Source organism: Phyllopteryx taeniolatus, chromosome 5 (assembly GCF_024500385.1).
Source record: "Phyllopteryx taeniolatus isolate TA_2022b chromosome 5, UOR_Ptae_1.2, whole genome shotgun sequence".
Lineage (NCBI taxonomy): Eukaryota > Metazoa > Chordata > Actinopteri > Syngnathiformes > Syngnathidae > Phyllopteryx > Phyllopteryx taeniolatus.
The window spans coordinates 6,351,676-6,376,040 of NC_084506.1; the positions used below are offsets into that span (position 1 = coordinate 6,351,676).

At 44.3% G+C, this 24,365-nt stretch overlaps 1 protein-coding gene across 1 annotated transcript; it reads left to right on the forward strand.

Annotated features, from left to right (window-relative positions):
* Positions 1-526: 526 nt before the first annotated feature.
* Positions 527-24,267, forward strand: LOC133478404 (calcium/calmodulin-dependent protein kinase type 1D-like). The gene is made up of 11 exons (XM_061774440.1): positions 527-1,000; positions 13,639-13,770; positions 14,816-14,890; positions 15,089-15,227; positions 15,650-15,776; positions 17,326-17,401; positions 18,079-18,191; positions 18,726-18,804; positions 20,317-20,404; positions 21,353-21,515; positions 22,190-24,267. Exons 1-11 carry the CDS (start codon positions 915-917, stop codon positions 22,324-22,326), a joined length of 1,215 nt encoding a protein of 404 aa, XP_061630424.1. The 5' UTR covers positions 527-914; the 3' UTR covers positions 22,327-24,267.
* Positions 24,268-24,365: the final 98 nt, after the last annotated feature.

A 24,365-nucleotide genomic window follows, 5' to 3' on the forward strand; every position in this document is an offset into this window, starting at 1 on the left:
AGCTTTAAAATACAACTACTGAACCAAGTAGACAACGAGCCTCCCTCTTGATAAATTCCGTAACAGTGACATCGATCTATGGGTGTCACTGTTCTGCTTAAACGCCACATCACGTCACATGTAAACAGTTGATCAGAGATCTTAGATCGGAATGACAAAAAAAAAAAAAAAGTCTGCATGTACATGTACTGTATGCTACAGTAGCGGTAATCGCTCCCCCTGGTGGTCGCGGGCAATAACAGGTGCTCCGTTACCTTGTGCCTCGGGTCGGCTTTGACCATTTGCGCTCACGCTTGAGCCCGATTAATCCTGCCTAGCAACAAGTGGACATCAAAGAGGAGTATATCATCCCCATTAGGTACGTTTTAGTTGTAGGAACAAGTTTTAATTTCAGCCAAATGTGGAGAAAAAAAAGAGGGCGTTTGAGGATGCACCTGCCGCCCGGAACTGTTGGAGCCCAGGACCGGGGACTTTCCGCCGATTTGGTGCAATGCGAACACTTGAACGACAGCCGCCCAACGACACGGGCGACCCCTCCTCCTCCTCTGCTTCCTACCTCTCCTTCCTCCTTCCTCCTCGGTGGCGAGTGGGAGCTGCAGCCGGAGCCAGGGCGTCACTCACGGCGGCACCGAGCCTCCTTCCACCTCCCCCGCCGAGCTGCCCTCATTGCATCGCCGCCGGGCTGGGGAGGAGACACAAGAGCAGGAGGAGGAGGGACACCGTGTCCGCCGCCCCCCCCCCCGCCCCGCTGAGCTCAACAGCGCGGATTAGTCCACTAAGAAGCTCGGGGACGCTCAGCACTTTTTTTTTTTTTTTGTCTGGTTAGCTCCAGACGCAGCTTTGTAGCCGCCGCTGCTCCTTCTCCGTCTCCTCATCCTCCTCGGTCCTCTTTCTTCCTCCCCACGCGGCGAGACATGGCGAAAGAGAACGGCGACAGGTCGTGGAAGAAACACGTCGACGACATCAAGAGTGTGTTCGACTTCAAAGAAGTGCTCGGAACGTGAGTTAGCGTCAACGCGGCCATTTTCGCCATTTTGCCTTTTGCGCGGGAAAGTTGGTGTGGCTCGTAACGCACGCACACGGAAAACACGTTTGATTGACAGCCGTTGAACGGCGGCGGTAATTGAGCGGTCACGTGACCGCGGGTCCAATTGGACACCTGACGTCAAAAAGTGCAGGCGATGCTATGACGTCACGACGCTCATTTGAAAAAGTTCATGATGATGATTTATTTTTTTTTAAACAGGACATCAGTTCATTAAAAAACAAACAAACAAACAAACAGAAAATATATATATATTTGAGTGTGTATGTGTTTTGAATGAAAGCAAAATAAACTGGTTTAATAAAATGTAATGTACGTACTGTAGTATTCATGTAGTTGGATGTTTGCATTTAAGGGGCGTGGCCTACTAAGTGACCAGGATGGCTGGTTAGTCTGCGTGTGAGCAACTTGGTGTGAGCTGTGGCCTACAGCTGTTCCTTGCGAGTGTGCTTTTTTTTGGGGGGCTATTGGCGACTGTGGCTCTCCTTGCCCACATGCAAGGGCATTCCAGTATATTAAGTGCTCCATTTTTGTTTTGGTTTTTTTTCACCTCGCTAAACCCGCCGTGTATTTAAAAGTCACTCATAACTGGAACGTTAGCACGCAACACAAACCCCCCAAAATCAACCAAGGCATGGTTTGTAACAAAAACAAAAAAATCGCAGTTTGAAGTCATGGCGCCACTGAAGTAGCCTGTTACAGTTGTCAGCTTTTTTTTTTTTAATTTATTTTTTTTTAATTTATTTTTTTGGGGGGACATTTTGTTAGCCTAATAGCATAGCAAGTCAATTTTTAAGATTTTTGGAAAACAAGAAAAAAAAAAACACCAACAAGTCCAGTTGGCTTGATTTAACCTTTGCGGAGTAGCATGACCTGGATGTCTGCGAATCTACACAGACAAAAAGAAGAAACACAATTTCAGCAAGCATGTTGCTATTTTTGATTCATTTTGTGAGCGCGAGGTAAAAATGTCTTTTGTGACAATTATGCTATTAGACTCACGATTAGTTTTGTATTCCAAGAAGCATATTTGGACTTCTGTGGAGGAAGTGTAGGATTTGTTCAGCTGCTGCAAATCACTGTTTTTGCCTTTCCTCATTCCAGTAGCTGCCAAACAAGATCAGAATCAGAATCATTTGTATTTGCCAAGTATGTTCAAAAAACACAAAAGGAATTTGTCTCCGGTAGTCGGAGCCGCTCTAGTACGACAACAGATGACTCTAGTCATGTGTTTAAAATGTGCTATGTTGTGGAGAATTGTGACTTTTGCTCTCCATTTTCTTCATCATCTCATCTGCGGTGGAGGCTGCCATCGCAGAGCAGTTTTTCCTGCTAAATGTTCTCCTGCAGATGGTTGAGCTAAAACAGTCGGCCGGTTTTACCTGGAGGGCCTTGTGATTTCCCCAAGGCTTTCTCTTCTGTGTGAACAGCCCCACCGCCCCCCCCCACCAGTGAATCATCCAGATTTACCGTCCACTCGGTGGCCAGTCTGAGCAAATACGCCTTCCGTCGCCCACAAGCTGGAGCCCCCTTTTGTAGTTTGGCTCATGTGGCCTTGTTGTGTCCATTCACTACATCTGGATGCCCATGCCGTACTTTTATTCTAGAGCTCCTTGTCCTAGTTTGCGTCCGTGGGGCGAAATGCAGTTTTAATTTTTTTAATTATTTTTTTTAACCAAACTGTTTTTTAAAATCTAGTTTTAGAAAGCCTTCTCAGTTAGATGAATCCAACCTATCCTCCTGCAAAAAGTAAAATCTTGTCTTATGCATGCCAGGCCAGTAGGGGGCGACGTCACTTTGTAACTGTACTATCCTTGAGCTTACGGGTCTTATTCAAAACCGTAACCTTCAATGAAGTATATTTAAAATGTTTGAATTTGACATCTGTAAGTAATTTGACTTCGTTGGTCATATTGATGGACTCAGTGGTTCTGGGTTCGAATCTCAGCTCTGACCATTTTGTGTCGGGTTTACGTCCTCCGGGAACTTCCTTCCGCATTCCAAAAACATGCGTGTTAGCTTCATTGAAGACTCCAAATTGTCCATTGAATACTCCGCCGGCACCCAAAAAAAAACAAGGTTTCACTGTGTTTCACACATTTATTGCAGTGTTGGGCCACTGATGAATTTTTCCCAAAAAAACGGCAAAGAGGCTCATGTAATTTTTACGACACTGTTACATTGTAATGTATGTATAGCATGTTAAATTTGCGTGAGCTGAATGCTAAGTAGCGGTTTTTGACCTAAAATGGTCATCACTAGCGCGCTAATGCTAATCGCGATTGTTAAGCGTTTAGCATTTAGCATTTTTGTACACCAGATTTATACCATACACTCAGTACCAACATATGCAGTTAAAGGATTGAAGTTCATCTATCATAAATGAGAATAAAATGGATGTTAATAGTGGAAAAATAAATATATTTCTTTTTGAGTAATAGTAAGGGGGTGATGATTATTCGATCTGCGTTCCAAAGGAGAAGCCTATTTAAATGTCTGCTTTTTGTTGGCTAATGGGATATCCCTGTATTTGTCTTTTAGCTTCCCTGTTTATTTATTGATTTCAGGCCAATGGATTGAATATTTTCAAAAAAAAAAGAAACTTTTCTCTTCCAAAGGTACGGCGGAAGCGTATTGCATTCACTTGGATAAAATAAAAAAAAATCCTGTTTTTCTGAGTATTTTTTTTTTGAGGGCTTTGTTTTTCTGACTAATTTTTTTCCCACCTATTTTTCTGACTTTTTTTTTTTTTTTTCTGTTTTTCAGACTAATTTTTTTTCCCACCTGTTTTTCTGACTATTTTTTTCTGTTTTTCGGACAAATTTTTTCTGAGTTATCGGGACACATCGAACTCACGCGAGAACCTGCGAACTGCACGTGACTCTTTGCGGAATCCGTAGTAAGCAACATGACCGGCTTATTCAGTTTGATCAAGTTTTATTTTGATATGAGTTTAAGACACTGGGGGATACTCCTGTCTTTGAGTCACATAGCTGGTATTGTTATTAGTTTGTCGACATTATGCAGGCACCTTAATTGAACCGGTAAGGTAAACGTGTATGGGCAGGTTGAAGGTGTGCGAGCAGTATTAGTCAGAAAAACAGAAAAAAATAGTCAGAAAAACAAAGCCCTCAAAAAAATTACTCAGAAAAACAGGAGTTGTTTTTTTTTTTTTATCCAAGTGAATGCAATACGCTTCCGTACAAAGGCACTTCAATGGTCCTACGAATATTAACTCATTGACTCGCAGCCATTTCAAGCATTCTAACTGATCTTTCAAGACCCACGCAATATTGTGTTCTGTGATGTTATATACACCGAACCTACTAAAAAAAGCACAGACTGTGTTCTTAAACCGCAAAAAAAGTTCCCAATTTATTCATTTTTTGAGTAATAAGTAGTAGAAGTGGTTTCATCTAAAACATCAGTTTCTAACTAAACAGCAAGAAAATAAGCAAAACAGTATGTAAGTTTTAACTCCTGAAAAAAACAATGAAAACAAGACTGAGAAAGGGGCTTTTGATGTAAAATAATAATTGACTGACAAATATATCACTAAGAAACTCGCCGTGAGCGATGCCGACTCACCGCATGGCTCGAGTTGAACGTCAGTGGCTTTTTGACATTTTCTTTATCATTCATTCCTTGAACTGCGTCATCTTTTCTCACAATCATGACACACTTTCTACTAACTCCTGTGACACATACTCCATTTATATATACATACAGTGTTCTATTCAAGTGTGAGGTGCCTAAACTTGCCCGACTTCCAACATTTTGGCATTTCTCTCCCTCATAATCGACGTTGAGATGCCACGATTCACCGCCTAATCTTTATCTTCCACTCAAAAGCCGTGCTGATCAAAAAATCCAAAGCGATATAACGCCGCCATCTACAGGGTTCTGTTAGTCATTACAGTGGCTTACAAACCTGAATTTCACAGACAAGCCGGGCGGGACTCTCTACCACACCTGACTGTTCAAGAAATCTACTTGACAAAGGTATTAGTCGCTCTTAAACGGTTGGACTCCAGTTGACAAATATTAACTGTCCACTTCAGCGAATGAGTGAATTACGCTGCATGTCCTCCAGTGGACCTGAGTGTTGCCCAGCATGTTGGAGCACAATGTGGTACTACACTGAAGGTGGGCAACTCTAAATTCAGACTTGCCACTAGACTGAAAAAAACGCTAGCTGAAAAATCTGTAATTCAATAAACTTCACTATTTCTTTTTTTTTTTTTTTTTTAAATTACTGCGCATTTTGTTTTCTTTTTTAACAGTTAAGGCATTTGATAATACAGGTAGTCTCTCCGAGATGCAAACACCTTATTTTTTGTACTATGTGTTGTTAATTTTTATATTTACGGCATTTTTTTTATCCATTGCTCTTGCACGCTCTCTTTCTCTCTCGGTCAATATATTCAGTGTTTAATGTGTGTGCATTGTTTTAAGTGTGTTTGAAGAACTAAAACAATTTCAAGTAAAAAAAAAAAAAAAAAAATCAAAAAATGTCTTAATTTTTTTTCCCGTATTTCTATATTGCGGGTTTTCACTTATCGCGGGGGAGTCTGCAACGTAATCCCCCCCGATGGAGTGGGGGTGGGGGGTTACCGTGTAGCGAATGATTAACTGGGTGGCAACGTAGCGAGGCAACGCTGTCGCCTGAAGCGCCAATAGAAGCACGTCATAAATCTTGCATGCCTCATCGCAATTTACAGAAAGATCAATACTGTGGATTGATAGAATAGAAGCATGCAATACAATCAACGCAGCCACTTTCATTTCTTTGTGTAAGACTGCACCAGCTCAGAAATAAGAGCGCTCTTTAAATATGATTCTTTGTAGACTCAGTCATCCAAAGTAGTTTCAATTCACTCTTGCACGTCACACGCATGCTGCGACACTGAACACAATAACTAGTAATAACTCTTTATACTAGCGCTGCATCACAGCGGGCTAAATGTGCCGAGCAGTCAAATCTTGAGTTAGCTGACGAGCGCGAACGAGAGCTTGGTGAACGAAGTCAGTCCTTCTACCTGGACGCTTGCCTCTGAGGCTAAATCGGGCCCCTAAGTCGCTGAGGACGCAAATTAAGTTGCCTGGCCACAAGAACCCTTCTAATCTCAAGTGCCAGGAGCACCCAAATTTATTCGGACTACAGTTACTACACATTTCTTTCACGTTTGATGGTTAATTGCACGCTATACGGGTAGTCATGGGTTCAGGATAAAAGGAATGAGGCAGTGGCAATTCTGCCAAATGGCCGCTGCATGGAATAAGGGCGCTTGGTGTTTATACAGTGGGGGAGGGAACTCGTGCCAGAAAGAATAGTTGGCTAGTTTTGAACCCCGCCCAGTTGACAAGGTGAAAAAGAGTTTGGAGCTATCGCTTAACAATTCACTACTGTATTGTTCTCCGTCATTGCACATTTTCAGCACTTCAAACTGATTTAATGTATTTAGAAACAAAACAGGATAATGACTTTGGGGGGACTTTATGTACATTTCAGAGTCTGTACTTTTCTTTTTACTTAAGTACAATTTTTGAATCAGTGCGTCATCTTTTACCGGCCTGTTTTTTTTTGTTTTTTTTTTAAATCCATACTTCTATTCAAGTATAGCGTGTGAGTACTTGTGCCACCTTTTCCCATCTTGCATCAGCTCATTTTCCAAGCTGAAAGGACTCTTGAGGCACATCTTACGTAAAGAGTATTGGTCCTTGGATGTAGCCTGAGCGCAGCGCAAGTGGCAGCGAGACAACAAGGATGATGGAAGTCCTTGGTTGCTACCCCGGAACACGGCGCCACCTACCACATCCCGCCACCTACGTCCTCCGCACTTTGTCACGCTTATTGACGCTTTGAAATCATTCGCCAAAATGAATGTTGAATTAAGAGCCCGGTTTACGATAGTATCAAGCTGAGCATGCAGGAGGGAATCCCCCTCCAGGGGCTCAGATTTAATGCCCAAACATTTCCCAGCAGGGGAACTGATTTCGCTCCCCACAATCCTGACTGTAAACTAACATTGTTCTCCGGAAAGTAGTTTCAGGAAGTATGTTATTAGTGATACGTATTTCCTGCCGCCAGTCTCTAAACTGTTACGTCGTCAACAGTATGTGGTTATATGCGTTTGTTACGTAAACAAATGAAAGTGAAATGTCACATTTGCTTATACCCGAAATGATGGCGGCTCATCCGCAGCCGACATTTTGCAGGTTTGCATTCGGCCTGAAGTGGACGATGAGCAACTTGTCACTCAGCAGACAGTCAAGGCTGAACTGTTAACTAAATGTCAAGAAATGATGGCGCAGTGTCCACCGTGCTTGTTGTGTATTGTGGCAAGGTGAAGTGTGTTTTAATTATTGAAATGTACAGCAGGTGTACCTAATGCTGTGTCCGGTGAGATTCTGCATGCTTTGTTGTTTTTGAAGCTGACAAAATGGCTCCTGGGTTGTTTTAAAAAGCGTCATCCTCAGTAAAGTTTAAAAAAAAAAAAAAAAAAAAAGAAAGTTGTGCAGGGATGTACACTAGCAGCACTTTGTAGCTCAGAAGCTGTCTGTCGTCTTTGTTTTTAAAAATAAACCTTTTTGGTGCTCATGTTGGCAGTTTAGAATTACAGATGCACCTGGTCATCTTTTATCTATCTTTAGATTGAGGGGATAAAAGATTTATTTTTAAACTGCAGCTCGTGCCTCCACTGCCGTCCTCATGACAGCACTTATAAATTAAAAAAAAAAAAAAAAATAGGTGGCACTCACGGAGACATATCTACTCACTCGTGACTCGTACACACTCACACATACTCTCACACACTCACTCTCACACTTTCTCTCTCACATTCTCTCTCACACACGCAGCGTTTCTTCCCTCTCTTGCCATTAAAACCGGCAACGGCCAGTTCCTTGGCTGTTTCTAAAAGATTATCCTGCGCCCTTATTGTTTTGTGTGTGACTGCGTGGTGTGGTGTGTTGGTCATCTCGATTATTATTATTATTATTATTGTTGACCAATACTGGCCACTCATGCCAGAGTAGCATCTGCTCCATTTGCACACTGATTGAGGAGTATCTGCAACATTTGCACAATCAACATTGTCCCAGATTATCGCATTACTCGCTTGAAGTCTCGGCGGCCTTTGCACAATGGTCATTGCACCGGACTATTGCAATATTAGTCTTTCGAACTGCTCTCAGTGCTAGAGGACTCTGCATCTTTTTGCACAATTGTAAAAAAAAAAAAAAAAATTTACTGGCATTACCAGTTAACTAGCAACCCTTTATTGCTGAGTGACTGTTCGTACTAGAGCGAACTACCGGAGACAATTTCCTTGTGTGTTTTTTGGACATACTTGGCAAATAAAGATGATTCTGATTATACCACACACGATAGGAGCAGTAAGAACACACAGTACTATTTCCGCCCCCCCCCCCCCCCCGAGTTGTGTGGGGTCTCTCACATTTTCAAAATCGGTGACGATGTTAAAAATTCCGGTTAATCTTTGTGATCCGCACGAGGTCACAGTTTCATATTGTCGTCGACGGTGCTTCTCCTCAGTGCAGCGATGAGAGAAAAGCGTTTTTGCGTTGCACCCTTCTCGCCGACTTCCTGTGGTCTCGGGTGTTGCGCTGCTACTAAGACAGCGGCGCGAGTCTGCCGCATGCATCGAATCGAAAATGATGATACAAATTAAACTGTCAAGCATTTCAGAAAAGCAATATCATTAAACAAAACATAGCCATAGAGAAATTAATGATGGTTGTTGTTCAGTCATCAGTCGTATTTATTTAAAAAAAAAAAAAAAAGTTCACAAATTCTGCCTGGGTATGTAAACTGTACGTACACTGTATATGCAGTCATATGTACCCCCTGTCATATTGGAATGAAAGTGTAGGCTACACCTTTTTCATAACCTCTAGGTGGTGGTGGCATACTAGAATGAAAGTGGACACCATTTTTATAACCTCTAGGTGGCAGTGGCTTATTGGAAATAAAGTGTACAGCTTTTTCATAACCTCTAGATGACGGCATATATTTATAAAATGTGAAAGTTTTTTTCCCATTTCCCCCTATACCTACGTATAATGCGCACTATTGATGTTTGACAATTTTTTTGAGGAAAAAAATGCGCATTATGCACGAGAAATTACAGTACATCTCATATCACATTTATATAAATAAATGATATACGCTATGTGTATTTAAATTTTGTCCAAAGACACCAGCCATAAAGAAAACCAAATTTTAGCAAGTTTGGCTTCAAACAATCATGTTGTCAATCGTCAGCTATTCAGCATTCAGCGTAGGTCACGTGACATTCTGCATAGAGCGGATTTCCTCAATTTCTGTTGTTACTTGTCATGGAATCAGGTAAAATGAATTATGCTCATTAAATATAAAGATTTTTCTGATACACTTGTATTGCTTTGCAATAAAACAAAGGGGAAAACAGCAAGTTATTGTTACTTACTGTATGCTACGTCAGGTATTCTGGTTGGATGCGTGTCCGTGTGCGTGCTGTTTACGGCCGCCTGCCGCCAGCCCACAAGTGGGTGTATGGAGTGTGGGATTAGTGTGGATTTGAAGGCCGCGCTTGGATTTAGCGTGGCCAGTTTACATCTGAGAACATAATGGACCCTAGCATGTTAGTCACTACGCTTTTTTTTTTTTTGTCTTTCTTTTTCCAAAAGATGGTGACTCACTGGGTTTTTCCACATCACACTGAACACCGTGTTTCTGGTGAGGTTTCGACGTGTATTTGAAGACGTCAGTTGAGTATAGGTTGTCCCCTAAATTCCATCCATCCATTTTCTACCACTTATCCGAGGTCGGGTAGCTGGGGCAGTAGCTTTAGCAGGGACGCCCAGACTTCCCTCTACCCAGCCACTTCATCCAGCTCTTCCGGGGGGATCCCGAGGCGTTCCCAGGCCAGCCGAAAGACGTAGTCTCTCCAGCGTGTCCCGGGTCGTCCCCGGAACACCTCACCAGGGAGGCCTCCGGGAGGCATCCGAATCAGATGCCCCAGCCACCTCATCTGGCTCCTCTCGATGCGGAGGAGCAGCGGCTCTACTCTGAGATCCTCCCGGATGACCGAGCTTCTCAGCCTATCTCTAAGGGAGAGCACGGACACCCTGTGGAGGAAACTCATTTCGGCCGCTCGTATCCGGGATCTCGTTCTTTCAGTCACGACCTACAGCTCGTGACCATAGGTGAGGGTAGGAACGAAGATCGACCGGTAAATCGAGAGCTTCGCCTTTCGGCTTAGCTCCTTCTTTACCACAACGGACCGATAGAAAGTCCGCATCACTGCAGACGCTGCACCGATCCGCCTGTCGATCTCCCGTTCCATTCTTCCCTCACTCGTGAACAAGACCCCAAGATACTTGAACTCTTCCACTTGGGGGAGGATCTCCTCCCTGACCCGGAGAGGGCACGCCACCCTTTTCCGACTGAGGATCATGGTCTCAGATTTGGAGGTGCTGATTTTCATCCCAGCCGCTTCACACTCTGCTGCGAACCGCTCCAGTGAGAGTTGGAGGTCACGGCTTGATGAAGCCAAGAGAACCACATCATCTGCAAAAAGCAGAGATGCAATACTGAGGCCACCAAACCGGACCCCCTCTACGCCTCTGCTGCGCCTTGAAATTCTGTCAGCCTTGGCGGAGTCCAACCCGGAACATGAGCAAAGTTCTGTCGGAGGTGGGAGTTGAAACTCCTTCTGACAGGGGATTCCGCCAGATGTTCCCAGCAGACCCTCACAATATGTTTGGGCCTGCCACATCGGACCGGCATCTTCCCCCACCATCGGAGCCAACTCACCACCAGGTGGCGATCAGTTGACAGCTCCGCCCCTCTCTTCACCCGAGTGTCCAAGACATGTGGCCGCAAGTCCGATGACACGGCCACATAGTCAATGATCGAACTGCGACCTCGGGTGTCCTGGTGCCAAGTGCACGTGTGGACACCCTTATGCTTATGTTCGTTATGGACAATCCGTGACGAGCACAGAAGTCCAATAACAGAACACCGCTCGGGTTCTGATCGGGGGGGGGCCGTTCCTCCCAATCACGCCCTTCCAGGTCTCACTGTCATTCCCCACGTGAGCATTAAAGTCTCCAGCAGAACAATGGAGTCCCCAGCGAGAGCGCTCTCCAGCACCCCCTCCAAGGACTCCAAAAAGGGTGGGTACTCTGAACTGCTGTTTGGTGCATAGGCACAAACAACAGTCAGGACCCTTCCCCCCACCCGAAGGCGGAGGGAGGCTACCCTCTCGTCCACCGGGGTGAACCCCAACGTACAGGCGCCGAGCCGGGGGGCAATAAGTATACCCACACCTGCTCTGCGCCTCTCACCGTGGGCAACTCCAGAGTGGAAGAGAGTCCAACCCCTCCCGAGAGGACTGGTACCAGAGCCTAAGCTGTGTGGGGAGGCGCGTCCGACTATATCTATTCGGAACATCTCGACCTCGCACACCAGCTTGGGCTCCTTCTTGCCAGAGAGGTGACATTCCACATCCCTAGAGGCATCTTCTGTAGCCGGGGATCGGATCGCCGAGGTCCCCGCCTTCGGCCACCGCCGAGCTCACACTGCCCCCGTCGGGAAGCAGTAGGGGCGTGTTCTACAGGGATACAACAGCCAATCATAGTGCAGTGGCGGGTGTCCTGGAACCAGTAATATTGGAGCAGGGCGTGTCCCCGCCTGGAAACTACGTGGGAATCCGAATAGCGCCATCTTGACTGATGACTCAAGTACAAATATTTATTTGAGAAAAGTCATGGAACTACTCAGAACACTAATAGATTTTTAACTGGGTAAATTGTAACTGTAACTGACTACATTTCCAAAGTCATCTTCGCAACACCTGGTGATTTGGGAGTCAAACACAAGTCAACTTAAAAAAATAAAAATAAAAAAAAATAAAAAAGGACCTTTAAAGTAAATCAACACCACTCAGACTCAATTAAATGTCAGTCCAGTCAAAGGAGGATTCATTGCAGGCTTTCGGTGTTCATCTTAGTAGGATTAACGCACCCTAAAATGAGCAAATGAGCTTTCATAAAGGCCTCCAAATCAAAGGTAGCAGCCCGCCACACGAGTTGCTCGCTTGTTGCTATAGCAACCTGTGTAACGCAATGTAATGATGGCGAGCACAAGTGTGCACACCTTCTCTCTATAACTGGGATGTGGCTGTGCTCACATTGTCAACTCAATGAAAAGTCCCTGAAAAGCAAACGTGTCTTCTAAATTTGACACACGACAGAAGAGTTGTCAACAACCCTGCCAAATAGGAATGATTACAACAAAAATTAAGTACATCAAAAGAGGCACTAGCCACTTGCTAGCTTGCGAGCTAACAGGCTTGGGCCTAGTAATAATAACTAACTGGCAATTGCGGCAGATAACAACTCAAGTTGTTATATAGAAGGGGACGGGGAAGTTTTGGCCCGACGCCAAAGCGTGTCACTTGCCGCCGTTTTAGCCACGCCCAAAATCGGGAAAACCGAAATGGTGGAAAACACTTTAAAGCTACGAGGGGCACGAAACGGCAAGAAAAGCCCGCTCAGCAAAATGTAGGAAAATTGAATGTGGTATCATAGCAACCCATGGCTATCGCTTGAGTAAATATTGCCTTAATTCAGTACCGGATTTGGTTTAGAAGGCAGATGTTCCAAAGGTCGACAAATGTTTTTTCTGACTTTTTTTTTTAAAATTGTTATTGAGGTTTTTAAAAGTGTTTGCCTGCCTTAAATCAACACAGCAGACTGGGGGACCTTGTCTGAGATCTTGCTTGTTCTCTGTAAATATTCACAATATGCTCTTTGTGTACTCTGGCCCGAGTGTTGCTTAATAAGGATTTTGTGTGTCTAAACGTAGCGGCACTGCAACCTTGACTTGCGAGTCATTTGTTCCGTGACCGTGCGCGTCACTCAGTTTGCTCATCTTTAAAAGCGCCATGCTTGTTGATGCTCAGACACGTTATAACCGTAACTCGTAACCGCTTTGGAAGCAGCCATGGATTCGGAACCTGAATTTCACGAGACCCTCTTCCACCCCTGCCTGTTGAAACACGTACTTGACGAGTATATTCGTGGATGGCAGTAAACGACTGGATTATAGTTGCCAAATTAGAAAGTTAATACCTGGGGACTATTTTTAATTGTGAAATATTAATTCTCCTTGAAAACTTTTCTCATTCAAACAGTGATACGAAAAACACTGAAAACAATAAAATGCACACTAACATACACATCTATGAGATTATTGTATCGCATATGTTATGGGAGTAATGTACTGTACGTACTGTAATATTCGTGTGCTGCTTAAGGAGTCGCGTTGACTGCTTAGTCTTCGTGTGAGCGTCTGGTTGTGAATTGTGGCCTACAGCAGCTCCCTGCAAGTATTCTCATTTTCTGTTTGTCCCGTCCAATAATTTTTTTTTTCCCACTTCAATTGAGCGGTGGCGTATCCAAAGCTCGCTCCAAAAATTGACCAAGTGACACCCCGTCGGTTTTGGCACTCGGAAGTCCGGGTGCCTCCGTATTTCCCGGTTGTATATGAATCTTTTTTTTGTTTTTTTGTCTTTCTGCTGCAGCGGCGCGTTCTCCGAGGTGGTGATGGCGCGCGAGAAGGCCACGGGCAAGATGGTCGCCATCAAGTGCATCCCCAAAAAAGCCCTAAAAGGGAAGGAGACGAGTCTGGAGAACGAGATCGCCGTGCTGAGGAAGTAGGTAGTACACCAACGGCACTAAAAAAAAAAAACATTATTACGTTATTATTATTTCCTTGCCTCGTTATTATTGTTTTTGGGGGTGAGGGGGGGCAACGCGTCCTCGCTTTTGTGCCGGACTCGCCTCGGCTCTTAACTGTTGTTTGTTTGTGCAGATGAGTTTCTCAACAAAATAAATTGTTGTGGTCTATTAAAATAATCACTTTGATATTTGAAAATATAGATTTTGTAAATTGCCATAAAGCAGCAATTCTCCGAGACAAATGTCATTTCATCAGTCATTTTATAAAATAGGGTAAAGTCAAGTCAAAGTTCTTTGTGATTAATGTCATCATCAAGAAATATTAACTATCGTATTGTTTCCGCACCAAATGGAATCATATCGAATAATGCTGAAGCGTATGGCTCGGTTCCGCCCTTAAAGATATTGTTTTTGAATGGGATCGTAAACTTGGTACGGAGATATGTATTGAACGGGCCCGGTGCCGGAGACTGCCGACCCGAACGCCCTGAGAGCGCACGCGCTAATCTGTCGGGTCGTCCGTGTTCAGGCGACAACACGGACAGCGAGTGACTCCGTCCTGGTGCCGAGCACGATGGCGCTCGCTTTTTCAGTCACTACTCTCCCAGCGTTGGGTCTAGTTGCCTGGTTACCGTTGCCATCCTCCTGCTTTTGCGCCTTTCTTATTATTCTGTCCTCCCATTCTGATCCTCGCTTCCTCCCTTATGCTCTTGGTGGTCTGACAGCCTTTAATTAAAGCGGGGCCTCATTTTGCATTGCGGACACGACCAGGAAGTCCTTCCCAGACTCCCACCTGAATCGCCTCCCGGTCGTTAGCGAGGGCTTGCCGCTTCGCGACTCATTGATAACCTTACGACCCTTCACCCTCCCGCCAATTCCCAAAAGGTTTCCTCCACACAAACGCTGAAAAGACGTCGCTTTTTCTTTTGCCAGAGAGCCATTAATGACTCACTCCCAATTAGCGGGGCATGTTATTAACACAAGCAAGGAGATAATTGCGCCTCGATATCTGTTTTGCAGGATAAAGCATGAGAATATTGTGGCTCTGGAGGACATTTACGAGAGCTCCAACCACCTGTACCTCATAATGCAGCTGTGAGTACACCACCACCCTTCGTCGTTCTTTCCTAAACTCCATCAGACGTACTGACCTACACTTACATTGTAAATTCTCATTTGTTCCATGAAATCAAAGTATAACTCAACGGGGTCAGGCACATTTTGCGGCACAAACCGCATGGGAATATTTATTTTGTTGTTGTTGTTGTTTTTATTTTTTTTCATTTGTGATAGGGTGTCCGGCGGTGAACTCTTTGACCGCATCGTGGAGAAGGGCTTCTACACGGAGATGGATGCCAGTCGGCTCATCCGACAAGTTTTGGATGCCGTTAACTATCTCCACTCCATGGGCATAGTGCACAGAGACTTAAAGGTACCACAAGCAGCGTTACGATTTGCGCCAAGGAGGGCGCTGTTCTTCGTAAAAATCTGCAGATGATTGATGCCCGTTATAATTACACTGGAAAAAAGTCCCCCAAAAATCTCAAATATGGGGGTGTATGCTGACAATAAGCGTTTTCCACGGGGAAAAAAAGAAAAAAAAAATGAAAGAAGAATCCACGAATAGGTGAATCCGCAGGTGCCGAATATTTCGCATCCCGTTTCGACTCGCAATCACTGACTCGGTGGATCAGCCCAACCGGGTCTTGACAACGCAGAAATATTTGCGTTTTTTTTTTTTTTTTTTTCGACATTGGACATCTGTCTGACTTGAATGACAAGGAAAAATGCAGAAATTTGGCCCGATATGCGTGCACTCCGAGGAATTGATTCTTATCCTGTCCACTTTTGCAGCCAGAGAACCTTCTCTACTTTAGTCCGCACGACGAGTCGAAGATCATGATCAGCGACTTTGGCCTGTCCAAGATGGAGGGGACCGGCGACGTGATGGCCACCGCCTGCGGAACTCCGGGATACGTGGGTGAGCTTGGAGTTTTGAAAGCGCCGCGTTTTCGCTGACATAACTGAATTGCTCGCAAGCCGGCAATATCGCCTAATCCAATCTGCAGCTAGCCAGCCACAGGTTAATCTTAACCATCTGTCGCCGGCACGTGCTCAGCCTGTGAAACTCCGTTTATCATGTTTCGAGATCCACCCGAATTAGAAGAACAATTTGCGATTTCGTGAGACCGTGTAAAAAAAATGTGAAAAAACATTTCTTCATACAGCGGAACTTCAGTTTAGGAATTTAAACCGAAATGTTTGCAAACCAAGATAATGTTTGCCATTAAAATGTATGTGAATGCTAGTCGTCAATCCCAGCCTCAGCACAAAGTTGTGTTTGCTTGACTTTTATCGGTGTGGTTAAAATTGAATACTGTACATAAAGGTACAGCTCAATAAAACTAGAATATTACAGAACAATCAAGAAACAATGAAAATGTTTTTTTTTTTTTTATGTAAAAACTAAGCAGGAATTTGCCCTCAAATTATATTCCCAAGTGTTTCATGAATCTATGTGAGTGCTGAAGTAAATGAGACTTTTCTGCCATATTCAAATTCATTGAGATGTACATGCCATAGAAAAAGTGAAAACATCCTTTGTCATGACACTGAAATGACATGACACTGTGTTCGCTAGCAAATCACTGGCTACAGTTCGTAAAGGCGAACTCTTGTTGTTGAGTAGTCTCATTTTTTTTATATCGGAAAAACCTAGCATTTGAACAGAGGTGTGTAGACTTTATTTTTACAGTGTACAGTCCTGTAATAACAGCAACACAAAAATGATCGCTTTTATATCTCAAGTAGACTTGACTATTGTAATGGTCTTCTGACCCCAAAAGTGCATTAAACAGCTGCAGCATGGGTTCTGACCAGAACAAAGAGGTCAGAGCATATTACTCCAATTCTAAAGTCTTTACATTGTTCTCCCAGTCAGCTTTGGAATAGATTTTGAAGTTGTGCTACTGGTCTATAAATCACTAAATGGTTTAGGTCCTGAATACATGAAAGAAATGCTCATGGAATATAAACCCAGTAGGGCTCTGAGATCTGCAGACTCGGCTCAGATAGTGGAGCACAGAGTCCAAAGCAAACATGGCGAAGCAGCATTTAGTTATTATGCTGCACACGAATAGAAGACGTTGCCAACGGAAGTGACGACGGCCCCAAGTGTGAATGTTCAGGTTCAAAACTCTTCTTTTTTTCTCATGCTTTTTAAAGCATTTCCACTTTTAAATGATATTTCTTGCACTGTACGCCGTTTTAATTCTACTTTTATTTGGTTCTCTTTGTTTTAATTGTTTAGAAGCTGTTTTTCTTCTGTTTTTAAATGCTTTTAATCATGTAAAGCACATTGCGTTGCCTTGTGTACGAAATGCACGATATCAATACATTTTCTCAGCTTTGCTTAAGAATCTGCGATATCGCGGGCGTACAAACGCTGAACCGCCATGCAGCGGGTGTTGACTGTCCTTTAGTTACGCGATTTCAGTGTGTCATAGTCATACCATTTTGCTTTGTTGCAGCGCCTGAGGTGTTGGCGCAGAAGCCCTACAGTAAAGCCGTGGACTGCTGGTCTATCGGGGTCATCGCTTACATTCTGTAAGTACTCTGAATGGATTGACGAGACGGCGCATTTACTGACAGGACCTGCTTACCACGGCTTCTATCTGCCGCTCTTACACTTAAAGCACCGACGCAGCTTTTGGAGGAAGGTGTCACGTGTAAAGTAGCTCGTTAGCGAAAAGAAAATCCCTGACCCAATTGAAGATCACCCGGCGGTTGTCATGAAAACTGGAAACGATTTCGTAATCGAAACGCAACACTGGAACCAGAGGTGGCTAAAGTACACACGCGCTGTACTTAAGGACAAAAAAAAAAAAAAAGTAATGAGCTTATTTTGATTAAGTGAGAAGTAGAAAGTATAGGTAATGTAGGGAGTAAAAGTAAATAGTCATCAGAAAAACAAATACCGAAGTACACATCTACTAAGGTATACAGTTACAAAGTATTTGTACTCCATTACTTCCCACCACTGACTGTGTGTAACACACTGTGTGGAATTAGCATTTCTTTTCCCGATTACGGCATCTTGTTTTGTTCCACTTTTTCCTCTTAATATTAATGTAGCGTCTGTAATCTGTCTCCTTTTCGCATTGCTAGATGAACAAAATCAAAAGTGCCGGTGAATGCGATTAGAAGGAAGCTAATCCTTTTTCGCGTCATCGGGGTCAGCTCTCTCACGCGGTCCATTGCGGTTGCGGTCGTCTCTTCCCCAGGCTCTGCGGCTACCCGCCGTTCTACGACGAGAACGACTCCAAACTCTTTGAGCAGATCCTCAAGGCCGACTACGAGTTTGACGCGCCGTACTGGGACGACATATCGGATTCTGGTGAGAAAACTCAAAAGTTTCCTATTTCCTCAAATCTAACTACAAAAGTTACCGCAGAAAGACGAGGCCCTTATTTGTGCACCTGCTCGTGCCAAGTGTCGTAGTGCATTTAGTCAGGCCGTATCTTTGCATAATAGAAAAAAGTGCTTTGCCGCCATCTTGTGGCAAATATAGGCCATCACAAACCATTTTCGAGGGGGCATCAATTTGACTTGGATTTATTTTCGTTATTGGCGTCCAATTTCCCTTTTCCCCTGAGAGTCGCTCGGGTTTGCTGTATATATTATTATTACCACTTTTGCAGCCAGTTGTTTGCTTTGTTTTTTTTAATGTATTGCCAACATTTTGACAGCTCTGTAGGGACCCGCAGAATATTGTGTTGTCACAATATAAGCACCAAACCTACCAAAAGAAAGAGTAAACCTTCTTTCATAAAAAAAAACCAAAAAAAAAACCATCCTGATATTTATATATATATATATATATATATATATATATATATATATATATATTGTTTTTAATTTGCGTTCACAGCCAAAGACTTCATCAGCCGTCTCATGGAAAAGGATCCCGAGAAGAGGTTCACGTGCGACCAGGCTCTGGAGCACCCCTGGTGAGGAAACTTTAAGAAAAACAAACAAAAAAAAAACCCTCCCCGCACCGCACAGCCGCAGGCACGTCGTCATATCAGCGTATGATTAAGCAGCCGCGTGACGCAGATGACTTTTGTGAAAGCGGCGCGTGCGTCCACCCCCATTGGCCGTCGCCATGGCTGCCAGTTGCGAGGCCGTCTCCCCGCGCGCCCCGGTGAAGATAATCCCGCTGAATAAACGACCGCCAATTAGCTGCGGGCGATGCGATCCTTGAAGAATGCGGACGCCTTAATGAACCGCGAGGATGTCTGAGGCCGGGGCTAACGAGAGCGGCGCAGCGTGGGCTGCCGGATGTTTCCGGACGAGCTGGCCAATGTGAAACGCGCGTGGTGGACGCTAATGGACTTTCTTTCTGTCCCCTGCTTCCTCTCATACGACTGGCTCGATGCAATTTCGCACACAATTAGATCATATTGAACTCTGGAAGGCATAGAAAAAAACAAAACACAAATTGTTTCTTAAAGACAAGAGAAACTAGTAATGGTACAGATGCTCAGTTTTCTAGCCATCTTCCAGCGTTCTCTGATGGCCCAAACACTACCAGAAGCACTGACCAACATTTATTACCTGCTGTAAATTCGAATATTTGTTCAATGAAATTGCATGTGTTCATTCCCAAGGCTAGTCTCTTCATTTTGTAGCGTTCCTCTTGGCTGCGGTGCTTCCAGTGCATCAATATAGATGTTAAGATTTTGTCCAATCAGATTGCAGCCTCTATGTGTTGCCATGTTCATCTAATCTGCCCAGGGCCTTCATGTAACTTCAGCTAGGTCCGCAATGGGACTCTTTTTTTTTTTTTTTTTTTTATTTTTTTAAAAAAATTTTTAACCGATCACATTCCAAAATTTCCCTACCGAATAACACCGGTTAACTGCACACTCGCGTAGCAATAAGAGAAAACAGTGCATAAAAGATTTCATTTCACACTTTCAAAAGGAAGATAAAGTGCGGCGTGTCTACTGCAAAGCAGAACTACACAACTGCACATCTGCAGTGCACTTGTAAAGTAAACATCGTTAGCTAATTTAACACAGCCTTCCATCGCTAGTCCGAACAAATTGTAATTCCACCACAGGTGGTCAAGGATAGACACAGCCGCCAATGCACTTTCAATCACTTTCTTGGACAAACGCGAACGAAATAAACACGTAACGGGCACATGTATACATACACTAGCTGCAAACCCACAACCGATGCCCGCCCACAGGCCGTCAACACGCCAACCAGCTACCGGTTAGCTAGTTCACAGCCAGCCTCAGCCAACTCTACACTCTCATTCGCTGATTCCCACATCACTCATCAGGCCGAGCCCCGCCTTTTAAAGCCACACATTAAAAGTCACAGATACTGCAATATAGAATGTGAGGATGGTGACCCCAAGTGGACAGAAATGCGCAGCCCGACACCGGCGCAAGGTTTTGTGTGTGTGTGTGAGGTGACGCAAACTGTCTCTGTCTCCGTCTGTTTTTCAGGATCGCCGGAGGCACGGCCCTCTGCAAGAACATTCACGAGTCCGTCAGTCGGCAGATGCGCAAAAACTTTGCCAAAAGCAAATGGAGGGTGAGGGCATGAAACCAAGAAGACTGGCGAGTTTTCTTAGCCACTGTTTTATAATGAAGACATAATCTGCAGAATTTGAATCTAGCCAACTGGCGTTTGTTGGGTTCCTGTTGAAGACGTTTCACCTTTAATCCAAAAGGCTTCCTCAATTTTTAAATTTCCAGGACTGGGATGGCTACGAATCTATTTAGACATGACGACATAGGGCTTTACTGCAGATCTTTTCACAGTGACATCACACATACTTCCAGGCGGCAGAAGCTTTTCGCGACCTCCGATGGCATCATTAATAAACGTTTGCTAATTTGCATAGTCCGTTTTTTTTTTAATCTATCTTTCGTTATTTGGTGAAAATCTTGTCTATTCGCTGTTTTGTGCTCACTTTGTTTTCCCATTTGTGATGTCACATTAGTTTGTGTCAGCATTGTTATTTAGGCTAGTAAGCTAGCTAATTGTACTGCTAGTGGTTTGTTTGTGTGGAATAATTGAACTACCTGGACTCAATACAGGTATCTATGTAACATCGGTTGTGCACATGCTAGATGAATGGTGTTGGTGCTTTATGGTCCTCCCCGTTTTAAGTGCTTTGCCACCATCTCGTGGCATCTATACGTAATTTATTAATTTTAGTATTATTCCCAGTCTGTCTGTTTTAGAAGTCTTGCCATCTTTCTGTGTAAAACAATTTACAACCTCCATTCGATTTAGTCTCCCTACTCAGGTTCTGCTGGATAAATTTAGATTTTCCTATTTTATTTTTTTTTCCCCAAGGAAATAAAAAAAAAAAATAGGAAAGTGAAGCTTTTGGAGTATATCCGGTGGCGTGGTGGTGTCATCCTTTTCAGTTCAAGTCATCAATCGCGTTCCGCCACCAAGAAGTAGCCTGGCACCCATCGTTTACAAATAATATGAATCGGTCTACCTTCTCTCCTTTTTTTTTTTTTTTAGCAAGCCTTCAACGCCACGGCGGTGATCCGCCACATGCGGCGCTTGCAGCTGGGCACCAGCTTCGGCAGCAGCATCCACAGCGGCGGCGCCGCCTCCGACTCGTCCGGCAGAGCGCCGACCAAGAGTCAGTCGGTGGACTGCGCCCCGCTCGCCATCCACGAATGTGAGTGTCAAGCGCAAAAATGAGAGCCCTCGTTGATATTGTAAATGCTCATTGCCAAAAAAAAAAAAAAAGCATTTCATGCAGCTTGTCTGTAAATAGCAAGTTTGTAAATAACTGTAATAAGTAACATATCCCTGGAGATGGCGACGTAGCAGGGAGAGAAGTGCCAACACGTTGGAAGTCGGACAGAGTATGCTGTATATGTGCGGTTTAAACGCGGTATGCGTCGCGGCAGGTACGAGAACCCGTGTGTCGTGATTGTGAGAAGAGATGACGCAGTTCATGAAGTGAATAGCGAACGTCACGTAAGAAAACGTTCAACTCGAGCTATGCGAGTCAGCATCGCTCACGGTAATTATTCTTTTTTTTGTATATCTGTAAATAGATGATTCTTTTCGCGGTCTTGTTTGTGTTGTTTTATAGTTTGAGGTGTCCCAAAAGCAAAAAAAGATTCCGTTTCTTTGTCGGTCAGAAACCGGTGTTTCGGGTGTCAGCCACCCATATTCTCCTGCTGACGACTAAAGAACGGAAAAAGCTGGAAGCATACTTTTGAAAGAATTAAGAGCCAACCTTCAGTTTCCTCAATTCCCATTTATTCCCATGGAAAGTTTCCTGTTTTCTTTCAAGATTTCCTGAAGTGCCCGGTTCTCCTTTGTAATGTCCTTCTCCCACAGGTCCGCCAATGGGCCCCCTGGCACCCTCCGTCAAAGCGTTCAATCGGGACTCGGAGGAGGCGCCGGCGCCGTCGGCGGCCGAGCCGGTCGTGCCCCGCCCCTCCACCGTCACGGTCATCCACACGGGGACTAAATGACGCCAGGTTCCGCGGGAGGTGAGCTGGGAGACCACAGAGCTTTAAGACGGGCCTCGTCATTTCAGCGGTCGCCCGGCTCGCCCGTCCCGCCGCCTCCCTTGCAAATTTTCGGGAGGATTTTGAGGAGCTCAGCCTGGCGCGCTGAGGAAGCGAGGGGTGAACGCCACTCGAGGTGCTCCCGAAGCCGCATTTGGGCTGGAAGGAAGTGCACGGAGCGCCACGCTAAAGGGAGTTTTATTTGTGATCCGAGCTGCTGTCGGCGTCGTCCAATCAGATGCTCCGATGTATGCCTTGTGTAAATATTCCGCCTGGAGCCAAATCCTCAAGCTTTTCTTGCGCTGCGCCGAATCACGCCGACGTCATCCGCCTTTCGTGTCGGCTCCTTTGACCTTCGCTCTCCACGTCGGGCGCGCCGCACGAATGTATCGGGATGGTTTCTTTTCCGAACGTAAATACGACCGCTCTGGGCGACTGTGAGTTCTCAGGGATGTTGCTCGAAGCCAACCAAATCCCCCACAACAACCCCCGACCGACCGCCGCCGCCGCCGCTCTCCAGCCAACACTGTGCACCGATTATTACGCTCACGTGCCAATAGGACAATTTGCTTTCTTTCTGTAAATTGCTCGTCGTTGATGGTAGACACAACACACGTCAAGTTCAGGATATTGAGCTTTTGTGGAACATTTTCAATATGAACCGAAAATGCACCATCACCTTCACGGGCGACATTAATTTGACTTTGTCCAACTGTTTGTTTTTCTTTCTTTATTCGTTCACTTGATGTGAACATCACAAAAAAAAAAAAAATAACATTGTACAAACCAGATTCATTGCTCGAAGTGTTTTAGCATCAGTGCTAATTCTCAACCCTTTTAGAAGTAGTTCCGATATTGAAGTCCCTGTAAAGTAAACACAAAATGTCTTTCAAATTTGTCACACCACAGAGAATGTTGGCAAATTTGAATCTAAAGCCAACAGCACTTCCCAATTACACTTATTTTTTTTTAATCTGGAAAAATGCTTAAGTCTAGTAAGGCAGTTTTTGTTTTGTTTATGGTTTTTTCCAGCATCTAAATTTTCATGCAAGCAGCTCTGTCCAGCCAATTCTTTTTTTTTTATTTTTTTTTTAGGTCAGTTTCCAGCTTCAACGCTTTGGGAAGCAAATTCCAGAGTCTCACCCTTAACCTTTTAAGGTGAGACTTTTAACCTTTAACCTTCAAACTGGACTGTCCAAAAGAAGTCTTGACATCGCGGCCGAACCTTTCTGTGACTCTTCCAAGGCGTCGAAGTTGGAAAAAAAAGTACTGAAACCTTCAACTGTTGCTCGTTCAAAATTTGAAACAAGGTCAAATGAAGTTCACCTGTAAAGAGCATTTTCGGCGCGACATCTCGAACATTTTGTGAGAAGTGCAACTTGTGATGTTTCCCTTTAAAAAAAACAAAACAAATAGGTACTGTATTCCAGTGACAAACCATGCAAAAGTGGTTGAGTGTTGCGGTTGAGTCGATTGTACAGTTCAGTGGTTGTGCTTCTTTGCGTTCATAGCGGCCTGTTGAATTTCGCGGAAAGACTCTTTCCTCCGTCCTCCAGTTGTCGCTCTTCTCTCTCGGGATCTTTCCGCAGGGTCAAGAGAATGCTCCGCAAACAACACGGGTCGTGGCTCTCGAATGTCAAAAGTGGAGTTCATTAATGGTGCGTAAAGAATAAGATTACCGAGCCTCCGTTTGCTGTAAATACAAATCTCAAGAGTTTATTTCTCGAGCTCTGAATGTTTCTTCTTCTTCTTCTTCTTCTTGTTGTCGTCTTCCCTCAATGCACCGAAATTGGGCAAAAAAATACACACAAAAGCTGTGAATCCCCCTCCTCCAATGCATGTGTTGCATGTTTTGATGCAGAAATGTTGACATATATTTAAAAAAATAAAAGAAAAATACAGGAGGCTTGTTTGCACGTGTCTTTGCATCTTTGATTGGAGCATATCTTCTGGCAACTATTCAAAATGCAATTACGACTCGTCAGAACGGCGTCGTCGTGACT

Excerpts from the sequence above, each read along its gene's own strand:
- LOC133478404 (XM_061774440.1), top strand. The coding sequence starts at position 915 with ATGGCGAAAGAGAACGGCGACAGGTCGTGGAAGAAACACGTCGACGAC. Across the intron at positions 1,001-13,638 it reads TTCAAAGAAGTGCTCGGAAC|CGGCGCGTTCTCCGAGGTGG; the intron begins GTGAGTTAGCGT and ends TTTCTGCTGCAG. Across the intron at positions 18,192-18,725 it reads GGACGACATATCGGATTCTG|CCAAAGACTTCATCAGCCGT; the intron begins GTGAGAAAACTC and ends TTGCGTTCACAG.